General features: G+C 44.3%; 1 protein-coding gene across 2 annotated transcripts; it reads left to right on the top strand.

The window, feature by feature from the left end:
* The first annotated feature begins 1,070 nt into the window (after positions 1–1,070).
* LOC118086148 (cytochrome P450 2A13-like) lies at positions 1,071–6,909 on the top strand. 2 transcript variants are annotated; one of them, XM_088672786.1, is made up of 9 exons: positions 1,071–1,631; positions 1,859–2,021; positions 2,406–2,555; positions 2,889–3,049; positions 3,833–4,009; positions 4,757–4,898; positions 5,034–5,194; positions 5,733–5,874; positions 5,966–6,909. In XM_088672786.1, the coding sequence occupies exons 1-9, from the start codon at positions 1,452–1,454 to the stop codon at positions 6,145–6,147; spliced, it is 1,458 nt and encodes a 485-aa protein (XP_088528912.1). In that variant the 5' UTR covers positions 1,071–1,451; the 3' UTR covers positions 6,148–6,909. The 2 variants fall into 2 exon arrangements, with proteins under 2 accessions (XP_088528912.1, XP_060131483.2); XM_060275500.2 differs by having other exon boundaries at positions 1,378–1,631; positions 5,034–5,218.
* Positions 6,910–17,397: the final 10,488 nt, after the last annotated feature.

The following is a 17,397-nucleotide window of genomic DNA, read 5'->3' as shown; positions in this document are numbered from 1 at the left end:
CAGCTCTACACTCTACAGCTGTGAAGGCAGGAGGGGAGGGGGCCTGCTGACTCCTCTCCTCACAAGGCCCTGATTCTGCCTCAACTCCTTCCTCCTCCTGCTCTGGTCTTCCCTCTTCCCTATCTGCTTCTTCCTCTTCTGCGGAGTGCCGCCATCCCTCCTCACCAGGTATGAAATCCTCAATTTCCACAGATTCTCCCAGGGGGGCTTCCTCCCGGGGGGGGGGGCCCTTGCCTCCACTCTCCCTCAAAATTGTATCAGCAGGGCCAGCCCTAAGGCCAGACAGCTGTGCTGGGAAACAGGGGGTGGGCGCCGGAGGGATCTTCGCACCACGGCGCCAGGGCACCACATAGGCTTAAGACGGCCCTGTGTATCAGGTCCCATCTTACTTTTTATCTAAGCTAAAAAGGCTGCACGCTTTCAACATAGCGAAGTTGCTCCATCTCCTTGATCATCTTGGTTGTCCTTTCCTGAGTCTTTTCTCAACTCTAAAATGTCCCTTTTCAGGTGAGCTTATGAGAACTGCACACTAACGTTCTCCTGTCCACTGGAAGAAGCCCTCAGCCTAACCGGCCCAGTGCTATTTCTGTTCAAATGCCCCAGTTTCCGAGTGTTCTGGCAAACGGATCTCTGAAGTGCATGTGCTCAAGATGACAACCTCCATAGCCATGCCTTTTTGAAGGCTATGCAGCAAAAATCAAGGCAGGCCTTTTGTTTTTAATACCAAATCATATTTCTCCACATAATTTCCAGTGGCCCTTGCTGTGCTTAACTTCCAGCCTGATAAAGAGTCCTGCTGGGCTCAGAGGCTTGCGCAGTATTTTGTGACATTCTGGGTTGGCCCCAATAAAGGGACTCTGAAGGTTTTCAAGATAAATGTGGCCATGCCTGCTCATGTCACCACCCACTTTCAATGCTTGGCTTATTTGGTGAACTTCTCCCTGAGAAAAGCTCATATACTCTGTGTGTGTGTGTGTGTGTGTGTGTGTGTGTGTGTGTGTGTTTGAGTTTGACAAATGGTGTTGCATTCCTCCTGTGCAATGAATGGTGATGCTTTCCCCCTGCCTGTTCCTGTTCTGCTTGCACCATTATTGGTGAATACCGCAATGCACTTTATGTGGGCCTGCCCTTGAATTTGATTCTGGGATTCTGTCTCTATCATTGACTCCCTGGACTACTCTATCACTGCCACAGACACCCCTTTGCAGCCTCTTTCTCAGCTGGCAACTCCCTGTCATCACTATCTGTCCATCTGAACTTTGCTCTGGAAAGTCTTCTCTTGACTTGCAAGAAGACATTGAGCAGAGAGTAAACAAGTTGCACAATTTCAAGGAGGGGGTTCTTCCAAAGGTATGTAACAGGCTCAAGCCGAGCTGGGCAGGTATTTTCTCTTCCAAGCTTGTCAGTAACACATTGCCTGTAGAGCTCCACAGGCCACCCGCAACCTTCCCATGGATCTCCTGACAGCAGCAGCCCTTATCCTGATCATCTGCCTCTCTTGCCTGACGGTCCTCTCAACATGGCAGCAGATGCACCGCAAAAGCCAGATGCCACCTGGACCAACTCCCCTCCCCTTCATCGGGAACCTGCTCCAAGTCAACACAAGTGATATCTACCGTTCACTCATGAAGGTAACTTTCTATAATGTGTCAGTTATCCACTCTCTGATGGTTTCTATATACTGCTGCTTAATGAAGATCACTCCACACGAGGAAAGAGCGCTCTTGCGTTCGGGTCCTGCTTGAAGGTTTCCCAGAAGGGGCATCTGGTTGGTCTCTCTGAGAACAGGACACTGGACTCTAGATGTGCTCCCTTTTAATTTGATCCAGCAGGCTCTCCTTGTGCTCTCTTTTCACAGATTCGTGAGAAATATGGTCCTGTCTACACCATCCACTTAGGGCCCCGTCGTATTGTGGTCTTGTGTGGATACGATGCCGTGAAGGAGGCCCTGGTGGATCAGGCTGAAGAGTTTGGTGGCCGTAGAGAGCAAGCCTTATTTAATTGGCTTTTCCGGGGTTACGGTCAGTCTCTTCTTGGGCAATTTTTGGCCTGAGCACATTTTTACTGGCATTTATATGGCACCTTCTAGCAAGCTTAACACCGGAGAGTCTCAATGCTGGTTCTGTGCCATAGATTATTGTTATATCCTTTTTACTGAGGAGGTGAATGAGCCTGAGAGCCTCTCTACCTATTTAAAAAAAACCACACATATCCTGGGATGTGCTCCCAAAAGGTGGATTCTGAACTTTAAAACTGGACAAGATTTGAAAATGAATAGGTTTTCATCATTATTATTTGTTGGAGGTGGGGGGGGGAATCTCCATCACTGTGTGTTTTCAGCCACATTCCCACTGAGTGCACATTCTCCTATTCCTCCTTCCCATTACTCCTCCTTTGCTTCTCAGGGGTTGCCTTCAGTAATGGGGAAAGGGCCAAACAGCTACGCCGATTCTCCATCATGACGTTGAAGAATTTTGGGATGGGAAAGAGATCCGCCGAAGAGCGGATCCAGGAGGAGACCCACTTCCTGCTGGAATCCCTAAGGGCAACAAAAAGTGAGCTCAGTTTTGGTATCTTCAAGAAATGTGGCATAATGGCTTACAAGGAATAGAAACTGTTGACGGATAACTGGGAATTTAATGCTGATAAACTGAATCTTTGGGTTTAATTTAGAAGATGTTTCATGAGTTTTTACAATAAGTATTAATTGTTGTTTTTATGTGTATACTCTTCTAATTAATATTCTGCAAGCCACCTTGAGAACTTTAGATGAACAGCGAGGGAGAAATCTGCAGATAAAAGAAAACACCATTAAAGACTGGGTTGATTTGCAAAGGGTTGCCTTGATTTGCTCCAGGGTTGAGTGACTTGGGGGTCTCTCTTTCTAGGTGAACCCTTTGACCCCACTTTTGTCCTGAGCCGCTCAGTGTCCAACATCATCAGCTCCATCACCTTTGGCAACCGCTTTGAATATGAAGATCACGAGTTTCTCTTCTTGCTCCGCGCTATTCTGGAAACCTTCGAGTTTGCTTCCACCTCTTGGGGACAGGTAAATTGGAGGGGAAGTGGAGAACTTCCATCGTGAGTTTGTGAATAATGCAATTTCTCTTTATCTACTCAAAGCATGGTATGCAGGACAGCCACCACTGGGTGGGGCTCTCTCATTACCCCAGTAGTCAAGACACAGGGTTAGAAGCTAAGGAGCTAGATCACATTCAGGGGTCTGAGTGAGCCTGACAAACCAAAGCCAATATTACAGTCTTCCATACCAGAAGAAGCTAAGTTCTCCACAAGTGGGCAGGACTTGGGAAAGGCTTTAAAATGGTTTTGATATCTGTTGCAGCAAGCGTCTCACTCTGAGCTCTCCATGGTGCTGCAACTCCTTATCTGCCTTGCTCTCTGGTCAGGCTCTGCCTGGAGCAAGTTTACAACGTTGCCTCAACCAGAGCAAATCTCAGATTGAGGCAGTGAAGCTTGAATTCCTCCTCACCCCCTGATTCTTTCTCTATGTTGCCTTCCTTCTCACTCAAAGAGGAGAAGTCAGGCCCTGAGGTTTTGTCTGTGATGAGTTTATGGCTTAGTCAGCACCAAGTTATATCTGGGTGGAGTCAGGAGTACCTTCTGTCTGTTCTTCTTGGAGAGACACTTCTCCAGTCTCCCTTCTTTCAAGCCTCCTGTTTTTCCCAAACCTTTCATGATAATGAAGAACCAAGGGAGGGAGGAACTCCTGCTTCTGCCTGCCCCCAAAATCAATCTCAACTGACTTTGTTCAATATCTTTTCTCTCTCATCCTCCCCCGAACTCTGCATTCCTCCAAACCCAACACACACAGCTGTACGACATGTTCTCGGGCATCATGCAGCACCTGCCTGGCCCACAAGATAAAGCCTTCAAGAAGCTGTTGGGTCTGAAGGAGTTTATTATGAAGAAGGTAAAAGCAAACAAGGAGACCCTGGACCCCAACAACCCTCGGGATTTTATTGATTGCTTCCTAGTGAAAATGCAGCAGGTAAGATTGTGTTCTTCTAAAGCAGGCATCCCCAAACTGCGGCCCTCCAGATTTTTTTGGCCTACAACTCCCATCATCCCTAGCTAACAGGACCAGTGGTCGGGGAAGATGGGAATTGTAGTCCAAAACATCTGGAGGGACGAAGTTTGGGGATGCCTGTTCTAAAGACTATGATCAATTTCTGTGTAAGGAAACTGTAGATCCTGTTTGAACCAGGAAAAGTTTGAAACTTAGATGGCTTTAAAAGAGGATTACACACGTTGATGGGGAATGTTCTACTGAAGGCTACTGGCCAGGATGGATGTAACCTGCTCTCGACGGGTTGGTTGCAATGTTGGTTGCAATACCAGTTGTTGGAAACCATGGGAGGGGAGAGTACTCTTCTGCTCGAACCCTCCTTCCCAGCGGGGCATCTGGATGGCTCCTGTGAAAACAAGAAGCTGAAATAGATGGGCCTGATTCAGCAGGCACTTCTCCTTTGCCTCTGTAACCTTTCTGCACAAAAGGAATGTGTTACACCTTCCTCCCACTCCACTCAACCCTCTGTTCCCCACACAATCACTGGGCTCCTTTTCAGCACCCCATGACTGCCCCTTCCCCTCATTGGATTGAGCATGACATCACTGCAGCTCAGCCAATCATTAGGGGGGGGGGAGAGAGCTTCATAGACAGGAGGCAGTCAGATTGTAGTCTATCCCAAGATATAATCTGTGAAATATCCTCTTTCCCCATTTTTCTTCTTGCTAGGAAAAAGAAAATCCAAACTCAGAGTTCTTCCTAGAAAATCTCATTATTACAACCCTCAATGTCTTCTTTGCTGGCACAGAAACAGTAAGCACCACCTTGCGCTATGGGATTCTTCTTCTGCTGAAATACCCGGAGATTGAAGGTGAATGCAGAAGCAGTTGAAAAGGGGGGTGGAGAAACATCTGTGTTTTTGCCAGTTATGAACTGGGATTCCTGTTTAGCTCCCCGGAAGGTGCAAATGGACACTTTTTGTCACATCCTGCTGATTTCTCAACAGAGAAGATCCACAACGAGATTGAACGTGTGATTGGTCGGAATCGCATTCCCAACATGGATGACCGTCCCCTGATGCCCTATACAGATGCTGTGATCCACGAGATCCAGAGATTCTCAGATCTGGTCCCAGCAGGGTTAGCAAGACGTGTGACCATTCCCAAGGTACGTGGATACGCCATTCCCAAGGTACTGTGGTTTAATTCATTCCTGAGCCTTAGACTCCGCCCTTCATTACATTTTCCAGACAAGTTTTGTGGGCTAGCAAATTCCCCTGAGGCACCTCTGTCTCTGACCTGTCTGCCATCATCATTGTGGGGGTATCCGAGTCAAATCCAAAATAAGACCTGAAGAGCCCAGCCAGATGATTTGGCGTTGCTTCCACATCTGCTCGTGCTGCCTTCCTCAAAGGAGTGTTGGTAGTTATAGGGCTTAAAGGGGTTTAATTCTAAACATTTCCCCCTTCCCTTCTCATCAGGAAGAACTCTTTGAGGGTAATAGCTTTGGGGCTGTGGAAAGCGCTCCTTCAGAAGGTGGTGGAATCTCTTTCCATTAAGGTTTTTCAACAGAGGTTGGATGGCCATCTGTAATGGATGCTTTAGTTGAGATTTCTTCGTCACAGGTGGCTCCACTAGATGGCCCACAAGATCCTATCCAGCTCTGCAATTCTATGATGCTAAGATTCTCTCCCTCTCTTGTTCAGGGGACTGAAGTCTTCCCTGTGCTTGGATCTGTGCTGAGAGACCCCAAACATTTTGCAAGACCGGATGTGTTTGACCCCCAACATTTCCTGGATGACAATGGGCAGTTCAAGAAGAATAAGGCTTTTATGCCTTTCTCGGTTGGTGAGTGAGGCCCCTTCCCTTTCCAAGGTACTGCCAAGCCCTTTATAACAGCCCCCTGGAAGCCTGTATTCACCTTCCTCCTCTTTCCTAGGGAAACGCTCTTGCTTTGGGGAGCCCCTCGCTCGGATGGAACTCTTCCTCATCCTCACCAGCATCCTGCAGAACTTCCGCCTCAAATCTCCCATCCCACCTGAAAAGCTCGAAATTTCTCCCATGCTGGTTGGCCTTGCCACCCTTCCGCATTTTTATGAAATGTGTGCCATTCCACTCTGAAGGTGGTCAGGTGTCTTGGAGAAGCAGAATCCCATCGTCACCCACCTTGGCCACCTAAAGGCAGGTACACACATACACAATCTAATGTCCGCACCACCATAATTTTAGCAATGACAATGTTTAACATTTTTCTATTTTCTGGAATTATTTTCTTTGTCTACATATTTAGTATATTAGTATCTTGTGAATGTTTATTTTTCTGCTGCACCCCTAATTGAGGAAGCTGTAAGATCAAATATTTTGTCTTGGTTCTCTATTATCTTCTTTTGCCTGCATTTCTATTTATAAGGCATACGCAAACCCCAGCTGTAAAATCACCCCACAAAATTCTAATGCTGTCTGCTATTGCCATGTTGTGAATAAAGAGATTACAGATTTCACTTTGGAGCTGTCATTTCACTCCACTTTTTAGTAGAACAGTTGACTCTACCCTCCATTTTATGCCCCCTGACTGTTTTGTTTTTAAAAAAATAATATTTATTAAAAATTTCCAATCAAACCAAATCATATATTCTGAATTATACACATTATCCAATAATCAAACAATCCCAATGTTATGCCTAATTATAAATTATTATTATTATCATTATTATCTGGCTTCCCATGCTTCGAGATCGGAGGGAATCCTAATCATCTCATAGTTCTACTGCATTTCAAAATATTACAATAATTCCCTTAATATATTCTGGTGTTAACCCCTCATTATTTTCAGCAGCCTCTTTGCAAGTGAGTTTAAGTCCAAATAAAATATTTCTGTGTGGATTTTATGTCTTTAGTCTTCTTTATAGTCCAAATCTGTAGTCCAAGATTCCCCTCTGTCAATTCACATCCTCTCTTCACAAACTGGTGTTTCTGCCGAATCAGTCCAGGAACCTTCCACTGCAGGTAGCTGCGATATCGACACACAGTCCAGATAAAATCAAATCATGGCATCTGCTCAATGTTGCTCCTAGTAAACTGGAAGTACAAGTATCGAAAAATAAAATGTTAGAGGTTTAACACACACACACCCAATAGCAATATAATTTATTTCAGCTAGCTGGTCAGTCTACTTTCGGTTTCACTCCTGGCTCCTTGCTGAATTAATACTGTGCCACAAACCTCCCAAGCAGATATCCAAAGTTCTTTGGCATTTCTCCAGTTGTTAATGAGGTGTCTCTTCTACTCCAGTATAATAAATCGGGGGGTCTTTTAATCTTCTTCCAAGAAACCAAGAGACAAAGGCTTTGATTGTCCGTTTGTTTTTGTTTTTGCAATCATTTCCACACATAGTAATTGTTAGAGTTATTAAAACCTTATTATATCAACAAATGCAAGTTTTTTAGTCTCACTTGCTTTCATAAGTCTGGTAGTCATTTCTTAAAGAGGGAACAAAATAAAAAAAATTCCTTCCAGCAGCACCTTAAAGACCAACTAAGTGTGTTTTTTTTTTGTTGTTGTTTTTGGTATGAGCTTTTGTGTTCATGCACACTTCTTCAGATACACTGAAATAGAAGTCACCAGACGCTTATATGTAGAGAAAGGGTGGGGAGGGGATGCACTGTTGGCATCTCAGGACTATTTAATTGCTCATCCTCTAACATTGTGTATGCCATCAAATGCCAACAGTGCCCTTCAGCTCTCTATATTGGACAAACAGGCCAAAGCCTACGCCAAAGGATAAATGGACATAAATCTGACATCAGGAACCACAAGACAGAGAAACCAGTAGGAGAACACTTCAATCTCCCAGGACATTCTATACAAGATCTCAAAGTAGCTGTCTTGCTACAAAAGAATTTCAGAAACAGACTGGAAAGAGAAGTTGCTGAATTGCAACTCATTAGCAAGCTTAAAACCATGGAGGGACCTGGTTTGAACAGAGACATAGGATCCTTATCTCATTATACATGATCAAGCTTTCCTTAGCACCTCAGCCCTTGCTTTCCCCCCACAAGACCAATTGCAGTCATTAACAGTCGTTAACAGTCATCTACAGGTTTACCACTCCTATCAGCCCATCACCCATTCCCATCACCCCCACCCCCCACCCTCTGAATATACATAAGGGTCTGGTTGCTTCTGTTTCAGTGTATCTGAATGCATGCACACGAAAGCTCATACCAAATAAATACCAAAATAAAAACTTATTTTTCACCAAGCTTAAAACGATGGAGAGACCTGGTTTGAACAGAGACGTTGGATTCTTATCTCATTAGACATGATAAAGTGATCTTTAGTCATCTCACCCCTTGCTTTTTCATGCAAGACCATTTGCAGTTGTTTACAGTCGTCAACAGCTATCAGTCAGTCAATCACCCATTTCCACCACCCACCCTTTCTCTACATATAAGCATCTGGGGACTTCTATTTCAGTGTATCTGAAGAAGTGTGCATGCACACGAAAGCTCATACCAAAATAAAAAACTTAGTTGGTCTTTAAGGTGCTGCTGGAAGGATTTTTTTTATTTTGTTTCGACTACGTCAGACCAACATGGCTACCTACCTGTAACTTAAAGAGGGAAATCGCCAAATGTAATCACATAGACAAATATTGAATCATAGAATCATAGAATAGAATCATAGAATCATAGAGTTGGAAGAGACCACAAGGGCCATCCAGTCCAACCCCCTGCCAAGCAGGAAACACCATCAAAGCATTCCTGACAGATGGCTGTCAAGCCTCTGCTTAAAGACCTCCAAAGAAGGAGACTCCACCACACTCCTTGGCAGCAAATTCCACTGCCGAACAGCTCTTACTGTCAGGAAGTTCTTCCTAATGTTTAGGTGGAATTTTCTTTCTTGTAGTTTGAATCCGTTGCTCCGTGTCCGCTTCTCTGGAGCAGCAGAAAACAATCTTTCTCCCTCCTCTATATGACATCCTTTTATATATTTGAACATGGCTATCATATCACCCCTTAACCTTCTCTTCTCCAGGCTAAACATACCCAGCTCCCTAAGCCGTTCCGCATAAGGCATCGTTTCCAGGCCTTTGACCATTTTGGTTGCCCTCTTCTGGACACGTTCCAGCTTGTCAATATCCTTCTTGAACTGTGGTGCCCAGAACTGGACACAGTACTCCAGGTGAGGTCTGACCAGAGCAGAATACAGTGGTACTATTACTTCCCTTGATCTAGATGCTATACTCCTATTGATGCAGCCCAGAATTGCATTGGCTTTTTAAGCTGCTGCATCACACTGCTGACTCATGTCAAGTTTGTGGTCAACCAAGACTCCTAGATCCTTTTCACATGTACTGCTCTCAAGCCAGGTGTCTCCCATCCTATATTTGTGCCTTTCATTTTTTTTGCCCAAGTGTAGTACTTTACATTTCTCCTTGTTAAAATTCATCTTGTTTGCTTTGGCCCAGTTGTCTAATCTGTTAAGGTCATTCTGAAGTGTGATCCTGTCCTCTGGGGTGTTAGCCACCCCTCCCAATTTGGTGTCATCTGCAAACTTGCTCAGGATTCCCTCAAGCCCATCATCCAAGTCATTGATAAAGATGTTGAACAAGACTGGGCCCAAGACAGAACCCTGTGGCACCCCACTAGTCACTACTCTCCAGGATGAGGAGGAGCCATTGATGAGCACCCTTTGGGTTCGGTCAGTAAGCCAGTTACAAATCCACTGAATGGTAGCATTGTCTAGCCCACATTTTACCAGCTTCTTTACAAGAATACCATGGGGCACTTTGTCAAAGGCCTTGCTGAAATCAAGATAGGCTACATCCACAGTGTTCCCTTCATCTACCAGGCTTGTAATTCTGTCAAAAAATGAGATCAGATTAGTCTGACATGACTTATTTTTCAGGAACCCATGCTGACTTTTAGTGATCACAGAGTTTCTTTCTAGGTGCTCACAGACTGTTTGCTTAATGATCTGCTCTAGAATCTTTCCTGGTATTGATGTCAGGCTGACTGGGCGGTAATTGTTTGGGTCCTCTCTTTTCCCCTTTTTGAAAATAGGGACAACATTTGCCCTCCTCCAGTCTGCTGGAACTTCGCCTGTTCTCCAGGAATTTTCAAAGATTATTGCCAGTGGTTCTGAAATCACCTCTGCCAGTTCTTTTAATACTCTTGGATGTAGTTCATCTGGCCCTGGAGACTTGAATACATCTAAACTAGCCAAGTATTCTTGTACTACCTCCTTACTTATTCTGGGCTGTGTTTCCCCTGCTGAATCATCTGCTCCATATTCTTCAGGTCGGGCGTTGTTTTCTTTCTTGGAGAAGGCTGAGGCAAAGAAGGCATCGAGGAGTTCTGCCCTTTCTCTGTCCCCTGTTTGTGTTTCACCATCTTCTCCTCTGAGTGACCCCACTGTTTCCTTGTTTTTCCTTTTGCTACGGACATACCCATAAAAGCCCTTTTTGTTGCTTTTAACCTCTCTGGCGAGCCTGAGTTCATTCTGTGCTTTAGCTTTTCTGACTTTGCCTCTACACGTGCTGGCTATATGTTTGAATTCCTCTCTGGAGATTTCCCCCCTTTTCCATTTTTTGTACATATCCCTTTTAAATCTTAACTCAGTCAAAAGTTCTTTAGATAGCCAGCCTGGCTTCTTTAGGCACCTTCCATGTTTCCGTCTCATTGGTATTGCCTGAAGTTGTGCTTTTAATATCTCCCTTTTAACAAACTCCCAACCATCATGAACTCCCTTCCCTTTTAGTATTACTGTCCATGGGATTTCACCCAGCGTTTCCCTAAGTTTTCCGAAGTCGGCTTTCTTAAAGTCTAGAATTTGGACCTTAGTATGCTTGGTTGCTCCTTTCCGCTGGATAATAAACTCCAGAAGAGCATGGTCACTCCCACCTAATGATCCTGCCACTTCTACCCCACTAACCAAGTCATCACTATTGGTTAGGACCAGATCTAAAATGGCTGATCCTCTTGTTGCTTCTCCCACTTTCTGGACAATGAAGTTGTCTGCAAGGCCAGTGAGGAATCTGTTCGACCTTATGCTCTTGGCTGAGTTTGACATCCAACAAATATCAGGATAGTTGAAATCCCCCATTACTACTATCTCACTTCCTTTGGAATGCTTGGCCATCTGTTCCAGGAAGGCATCATCTGTGTCCTCAGTTTGGCTTGGGGATCTATAGTAAACTCCCACAATGAGATCACTGTTGTTTTTCTCTCCCTTAATTTTGACCCAGATACTCTCAATTTGGCTTTGAAGTTTTAAATCCTGAATCTCTTCACAGGTATACATATCCCTAACATATAAAGCTACTCCTCCTCCTTTCCTGTTTGGTCTATTTCTCTTAAATAGATTGTATCCCTCTATTACTACATTCCAGTCATGAGACTCATCCCACCAGGTTTCAGTGATGCCTATTATGTCATATTTAGTTTGCTGTACCAAGAGCTCAAGTTCATCTTGTTTATTTCCCATGCTCTGTGCATTAGTATACAGACATTGAAGACCGTTGATCATTCCCCCATGTCTCTTATTTAAGGATATTTTCGTCCCACCACTAGGTCTGCATGCTGCTTGCTCCATTTGGTCCTTGACATTTGGATGAACATCTTCAGCATTTGATAGACTCCTACCTTCAGGACCACTGTCTCCCTCCCCCATATAAGTCAGTTTAAAGCCCTCCTGATGAGGTTTTTGAGTTTCATGGCAAAAACATTCCTCCCAACTTTTGTGAGGTGCAGTCCATCACTTGCCAGAAGTCCATCTTCAAGAAACTGCAGACCGTGATCTAGGAATCCAAACCGTTCTTGTTTGCACCATTTGCGAAGCCAGTTGTTCACTTCCCCTATTTTTCCCTCTCTCCCTGGGCCATGTCGTTCAACTGGGAGGACAGAAGAGATGACAATTTGTGCATCTAATTGCTTCAACTTCCTGCCCAGAGCCTCATAATCATTTTTGATCTTCTGTAAGCTATGGCTTGCAGTGTCATTAGTTCCCACATGCACCAAAAGGAAGGGGTATTTGTCGGTGGGAGGAAGGGGTATTTGTCGGTATTGAAAGAAAGTAAATAAAGGCTCACCCCCACCCCTTTCTATTCCGTCAAACCAGCATCACAGATGATAATCCCTTTTCCAATCGAGTCTTCTAAGTCTTCAGAGGCTGAATTGATTAGCAGAGAAAATCCTCCCTCTTCACTCAAAGCATGTCCATAATTTAAATCCAATTTTTCATCTTAAGAAATGGAGACTTCTCGCTAGCGGAGACTGCTTCGGAGAGTGCCAGAATAGTGCGGGGGCTTTCAATCCAGCACACACATACCCAGTTATTCCCTCCAGATCTGGGGCCAGGTGTTGGGTGACCGTGGATGAGACTATTTCCTCCGGCCCTGGAGGAGTTTGGGAGGCTGATGACACCCACCTCAGCCTCTAATTGCGTGTGCAAAATGGAGGTGATGGAATTTCAGCCATCTTCTTTTTCTTTTTTTTCAAATAATTTTTATTCAATTTTCCAAATAAACAAACAACACATAAACACAACAAATACAAAACCTCTTATCTCCACCTCTCAATTCAATTTGCTCTGCCGAGCTATGACTTCCCTCCCTCCCACCATTCGGCTTGCCAGTTCCTTCTCCAGGTGGATCAAGTTTAGTCAAAACTCTCCACTATGACCTGTCCATCTTGGGTGGCCCTGCATGGCATAGCTCATAGCTTCTCTGAGTTATTCAAGCCCCTTCGCCACGACAAGGCATGAAGTGTCAGCTTCTTATAGCAAAATTCCGGCTTAAACTGAAGAAAGTAGGAAAAACCACTGGGCCAGTAAGATACAATCTAAATCAAATACCTTATGAATACACAGTGGAAGTGGGGAACAGGTTTCAGGATTTATATTTGGTGGACAGAGTGCCTGAAGAACTATGGATGGAGGCTCGTAACATTATACAGGAGGCAGCAACGAAAACCATCCCAAGGAAAAGGAAATGCAAGAAAGCAAAATGGCTGTCCAATGAGGCCTTACAAATAGCGGAGGAGAGGAGGCAAGCAAAATGCAAGGGAGATAGGGAAAGATACAGGAAGCTGAATGCAGATTTCCAAAAAATAGCAAGGAGAGACAAGAGGGCCTTCTTAAACGAGCAATGCAAAGAAATAGAGGAAAACAATAGAATGGGGAAAACCAGAGATCTGTTCAAGAAAATTGGAGATATGAAAGGAACATTTCGTACAAAGATTACCATAATAAAGGACAAAAGTGGTAAGGACTTAACAGAAGCAGAAGACATCAAGAAGAGGTGGCAAAAATACACAGAGGAATTGTACCAGAAAGATATGGAAGTCTCGTACATCCCAGGTAGTGTGGTTGCTGACTTTGAGCCAGACATCTTGGAGAGTGAAGTCAAATGGGCCTTAGAAAGCACTGCTAATAACAAGGCCAGTGGAAGTGATGATATTCCAGCTGAACTATTTAAAATTTTAAAAGATGGTGCTGTTAAGGTGCTACACCCAATATGCCAGCAAGTTTGGAAAACTCAGCAATGGCCAGAGGATTGGAGAAGATTAGTCTACATCCCAATCCCAAAGAAGGGCAGTGCCAAAGAATGCTCCAACTACCGCACAATTGCCCTCATTTCACACGCTACAAGGCAGGCTTAGGCAGTATGTGGCCCAAGAACTCCCAGAAGCGCAAGCTGGATTTCGAAGGGGCAGAGGAACCAGGGACCAAATAGCAAACATGCGCTGGATTATGGAGAAAGCTAGAGAGTTCCAGAAAAAGTCTACTTCTGCTTCATTGACTCTGCAAAAGCCTTTGACTGTGTCGACCACAGCAAACTATGGCAAGTTCTTAAAGAAATGGGAGTGCCTGATCACCTCATCTGTCTCCTGAGAAATCTCTATGTGGGACAAGAAGCTACAGTTAGAACTGGATATGGAACAACTGATTGGTTCAAAATTGGGAAAGGAGTACGACAAGGCTGTATATTGTCTCCCTGCTTATTTAACTTATAAGCAGAATTCATCATGCGAAAGGCTGGACTAGATGAATCCCAAGCCGGAATTAAGATTGCCGGAAGAAATATCAACAACCTCAGATATGCAGATGACACAACCTTGATGGCAGAAAGTGAGGAGGAATTAAAGAACCTTTTAACGAGGGTGAAAGAGGAGAGCATAAAATATGGTCTGAAGCTCAGCATCAAAAAAAAACCAAGATCATGGCCACTGGTCCCATCACCTCCTGGCAAATAGAAGGGGAAGAAATGGAGGCAGTGAGAGATTTTACTTTCTTGGGCTCCTTGATCACTGCAGATGGTGACAGCAGTCACAAAATTAAAAGACGCTTGCTTTTTTGGAGAAAAGCAATGACAAACCTAGACAACATCTTAAAAAGCAGAGACATTACCTTGCCGACAAAGGTCCGTATAGTTAAAGCTATGGTTTTCCCAGTAGTGATGTATGGAAGTGAGAGCTGGACCATAAAGAAGGCTGATCGCCGAAGAATTGATGCTTTTGAATTATGGTGCTGGAGGAGACTCTTGAGAGTCCCATGGACTGCAAGAAGATCAAACCTATCCATTCTTAAGGAAATCAGCCCTGAGCGCTCACTGGAAGGACAGATCGTGAAGCTGAGGCTCCAATACTTTGGCCACCTCATGAGAAGAGAAGACTCCCTGGAAAAGACCCTGATGTTGGGAAAGATTGAGGGCACTAGGAGAAGGGGACGACAGAGGACGAGATGGTTGGACAGTGCTCTCGAAGCTACGAACATGAGTTTGACCAAACTGCGGGAGGCAGTGGAAGACAGGAGTGCCTGGCGTGCTATGGTCCATGGGGTCACGAAGAGTCGGACACGACTAAACGACTAAACAACAACATGACCACCACATATGATAAAATTCACCATCTTTAACTTTACATTTCCAGCAAACTTTACTACTCGTTCTATATAATAATAATTTATTATAATTTATTATTTATACCCCGCCCATCTGGCTGGGTTTCCCCAGCCACTCTTGGCGGCTTCCAACCGAATATTAAAACAGAACAGCATTACTGTTCTATACATTTTTGCTAGTTTAACTGGTTTCAAGTACCATCTATACATCATTTTCATTACATTTTCCTTCAAAGCGGTACATGCTGTAAACTTCAATGTTTCATTCCACAATTTCAACCACGCATCATATTCAATATTGTACCCAAAATCTTTTGCCCACTTTATCATCACATCTTTTGTCAACTCATCTTTCGTATACCATTCTAACAAAAAATTATACATCTTTGACAACAATTCAGTTCTGGAAATGAATCAATCAATCAAATTTTATTCGACCGTCAGTCAGAAATGAGCATCTATCCATACAAAAATTAAAACATTTAAACATCTAAAAGAACTTAAACTTAAACCGACAATAAGAAACAGACTATACAATTAGACCCATGTCATTGCTGTCAATTTTGACTTTACGGCGCTTATGGGCCAGAAAAAGAAATTTGGCCACCAAGGAGGCAGTTGGTCCAGTAAACTTGTTCAACAGAAACAAAACTTGTCTTTCTCTGGCTACAGGGATAAATTGGCATAGGAGTGGAACTATGAGTTTTTGTCTAAGATCTGCATAGAATGGGCAGATCAAAAGAATATGTTCAGTTGACTCAACCACTCCCAGGGCACAATGACAAGTTCTCTGGGCATATGGGACTCCCCTGTACCTTCCTAACAATACCTCCGATTCCAGGACATTTAACCTAGCAGCAGTGAGGAGTCTACAGTATTCTACATAGTGGATTTCCGCAAGATCAGGGGCTGGTGTAATCTGAAATATCTGACCCCCCAAGAACATCCCAGGTTTCACAAGGGCAATGTTCTCTTGTCTAGTAATGTCACTCAGTCTTTGAGAGACCACAGCTCTCTGGTTTGACTAAATGTCATAGGCTCCAGGAAAAGATGTGACAATCCGCAGGCCTGCACTTGATTTATGACCTCCTTTTCCCATGATGATTGGACATCATCCCTCAATATCAAGGGGGCCATGCCCACCGGGTTGAAGCATAGCTTGAGCCATAGCCAGAGTTTTGCCTTCAAGGCCACATACCGGAATGCTTGCCAACCAACCTCTAATCTCATGACCGCCCCCGCTACAGAAGGGGGGATCCTCAGGATGCTCTAAGAAATCGTGATTGGATGGATTCCAATCTGAGATAATCTGAGATAATCCCTATGGGCACCCGGGGAAATGCTCACCAACAGGAGGGGAAGGACTTTCATTTGAAACAGTCTCAAGGCAAGTTTCACTGATTGAGCCTGGTTCTTAGCATATAGATATCTAATCATCATGACTGCTTTAGATGCGTTTGTAGTTATACAATCTCTACGAGCCAGAAAGGACCTATTTGATCAAATTACTTGTCCCAGATATTTGAAACAGTTAACCTGCTCTAATGTAGTACCATTCCTCGACCACGAGTGAAGTTTTGGTCAGGCAGAGAAGGCCATAATCTTGGTTTTAGCATAATTAGGTTGAAGCTCATGCTGTACACAGTATTCATGGAGTGCTTGTAGCATTCTCCGCAGCCCAATGTGAGATCTAGCTAGGAGTGCGGCATCATCCGCATACAGGAGAACATTTAATAATCAACCAGCTATTTTAGGGGGGTGGTAAGCATTATTGCCCATGTGGGCCACCAGCGAATTAACGTAAAAATTAAACAGTGCTGGGGCCAACAGGCAGCCCTGTCTTACTCCCCTAGAGGTGGCGACAGGGTTAGACACTAGACCAGGCATAGGCAACCTTTGGCTCCCAGATGTTTTGGAACTACAACTCCCATGATCCCTGACCACTGGCCCTGTTAGCTAGGGATCATGGGAGTCGTAGTTCCAAAACATCTGGGAGCCAAAGGTTGCCTATGCCTGCACTAGACCATTATTATCTAGCCTGATTCTCAGAAAGGTGTTTGCATGCAGATTAATGATCAGATGAGGAAGACGATGATCAATTGTTGTGGCAGCCAGTTTTGTCCATAGCTTTCCCCTAGAAATCCAGTCAAAGGCCTGTTTGAAGTCAATAAAGGCCACATGCAGAGCTTTGGGGGCTTTGCCTGCATACTTTTCAGCCAGGTGGTTCAATATTAATATTTGGTCCGTTGTAGATCCTCCGGGGCGAAACCCTGCCTGTTCATGGAAATGAATATGACCTTGAAGAGAGCATCGACCAACCGACCCAACCCCAGAAAGAGAAGCAGAAGATGTGACTTGAGATTAAAATGTTAGCACCTCTCCATTCAGAAGTTAGCCATTTGGAAATGAAAAGAAAAAGTGCACAAAAAAGTAACAAGAAAAGTTTGGAAATCAATCAGAAAGGAGGTG

The sequence above is a fragment of the Zootoca vivipara genome, chromosome 6 (genome assembly GCF_965207765.1).
Source record: "Zootoca vivipara chromosome 6, rZooViv2.hap1.1, whole genome shotgun sequence".
Classification (NCBI taxonomy): domain Eukaryota; kingdom Metazoa; phylum Chordata; class Lepidosauria; order Squamata; family Lacertidae; genus Zootoca; species Zootoca vivipara.
Note: the sequence above shows the minus strand (reverse complement) of the source record. Positions and strands in the feature narration are given on the sequence as shown.

Excerpts from the sequence above, each read along its gene's own strand:
- LOC118086148 (XM_060275500.2), top strand. The coding sequence starts at position 1,452 with ATGGATCTCCTGACAGCAGCAGCCCTTATCCTGATCATCTGCCTCTCT. Across the intron at positions 2,022-2,405 it reads TTGGCTTTTCCGGGGTTACG|GGGTTGCCTTCAGTAATGGG; the intron begins GTCAGTCTCTTC and ends TTTGCTTCTCAG. Across the intron at positions 5,875-5,965 it reads TTTTATGCCTTTCTCGGTTG|GGAAACGCTCTTGCTTTGGG; the intron begins GTGAGTGAGGCC and ends CCTCTTTCCTAG.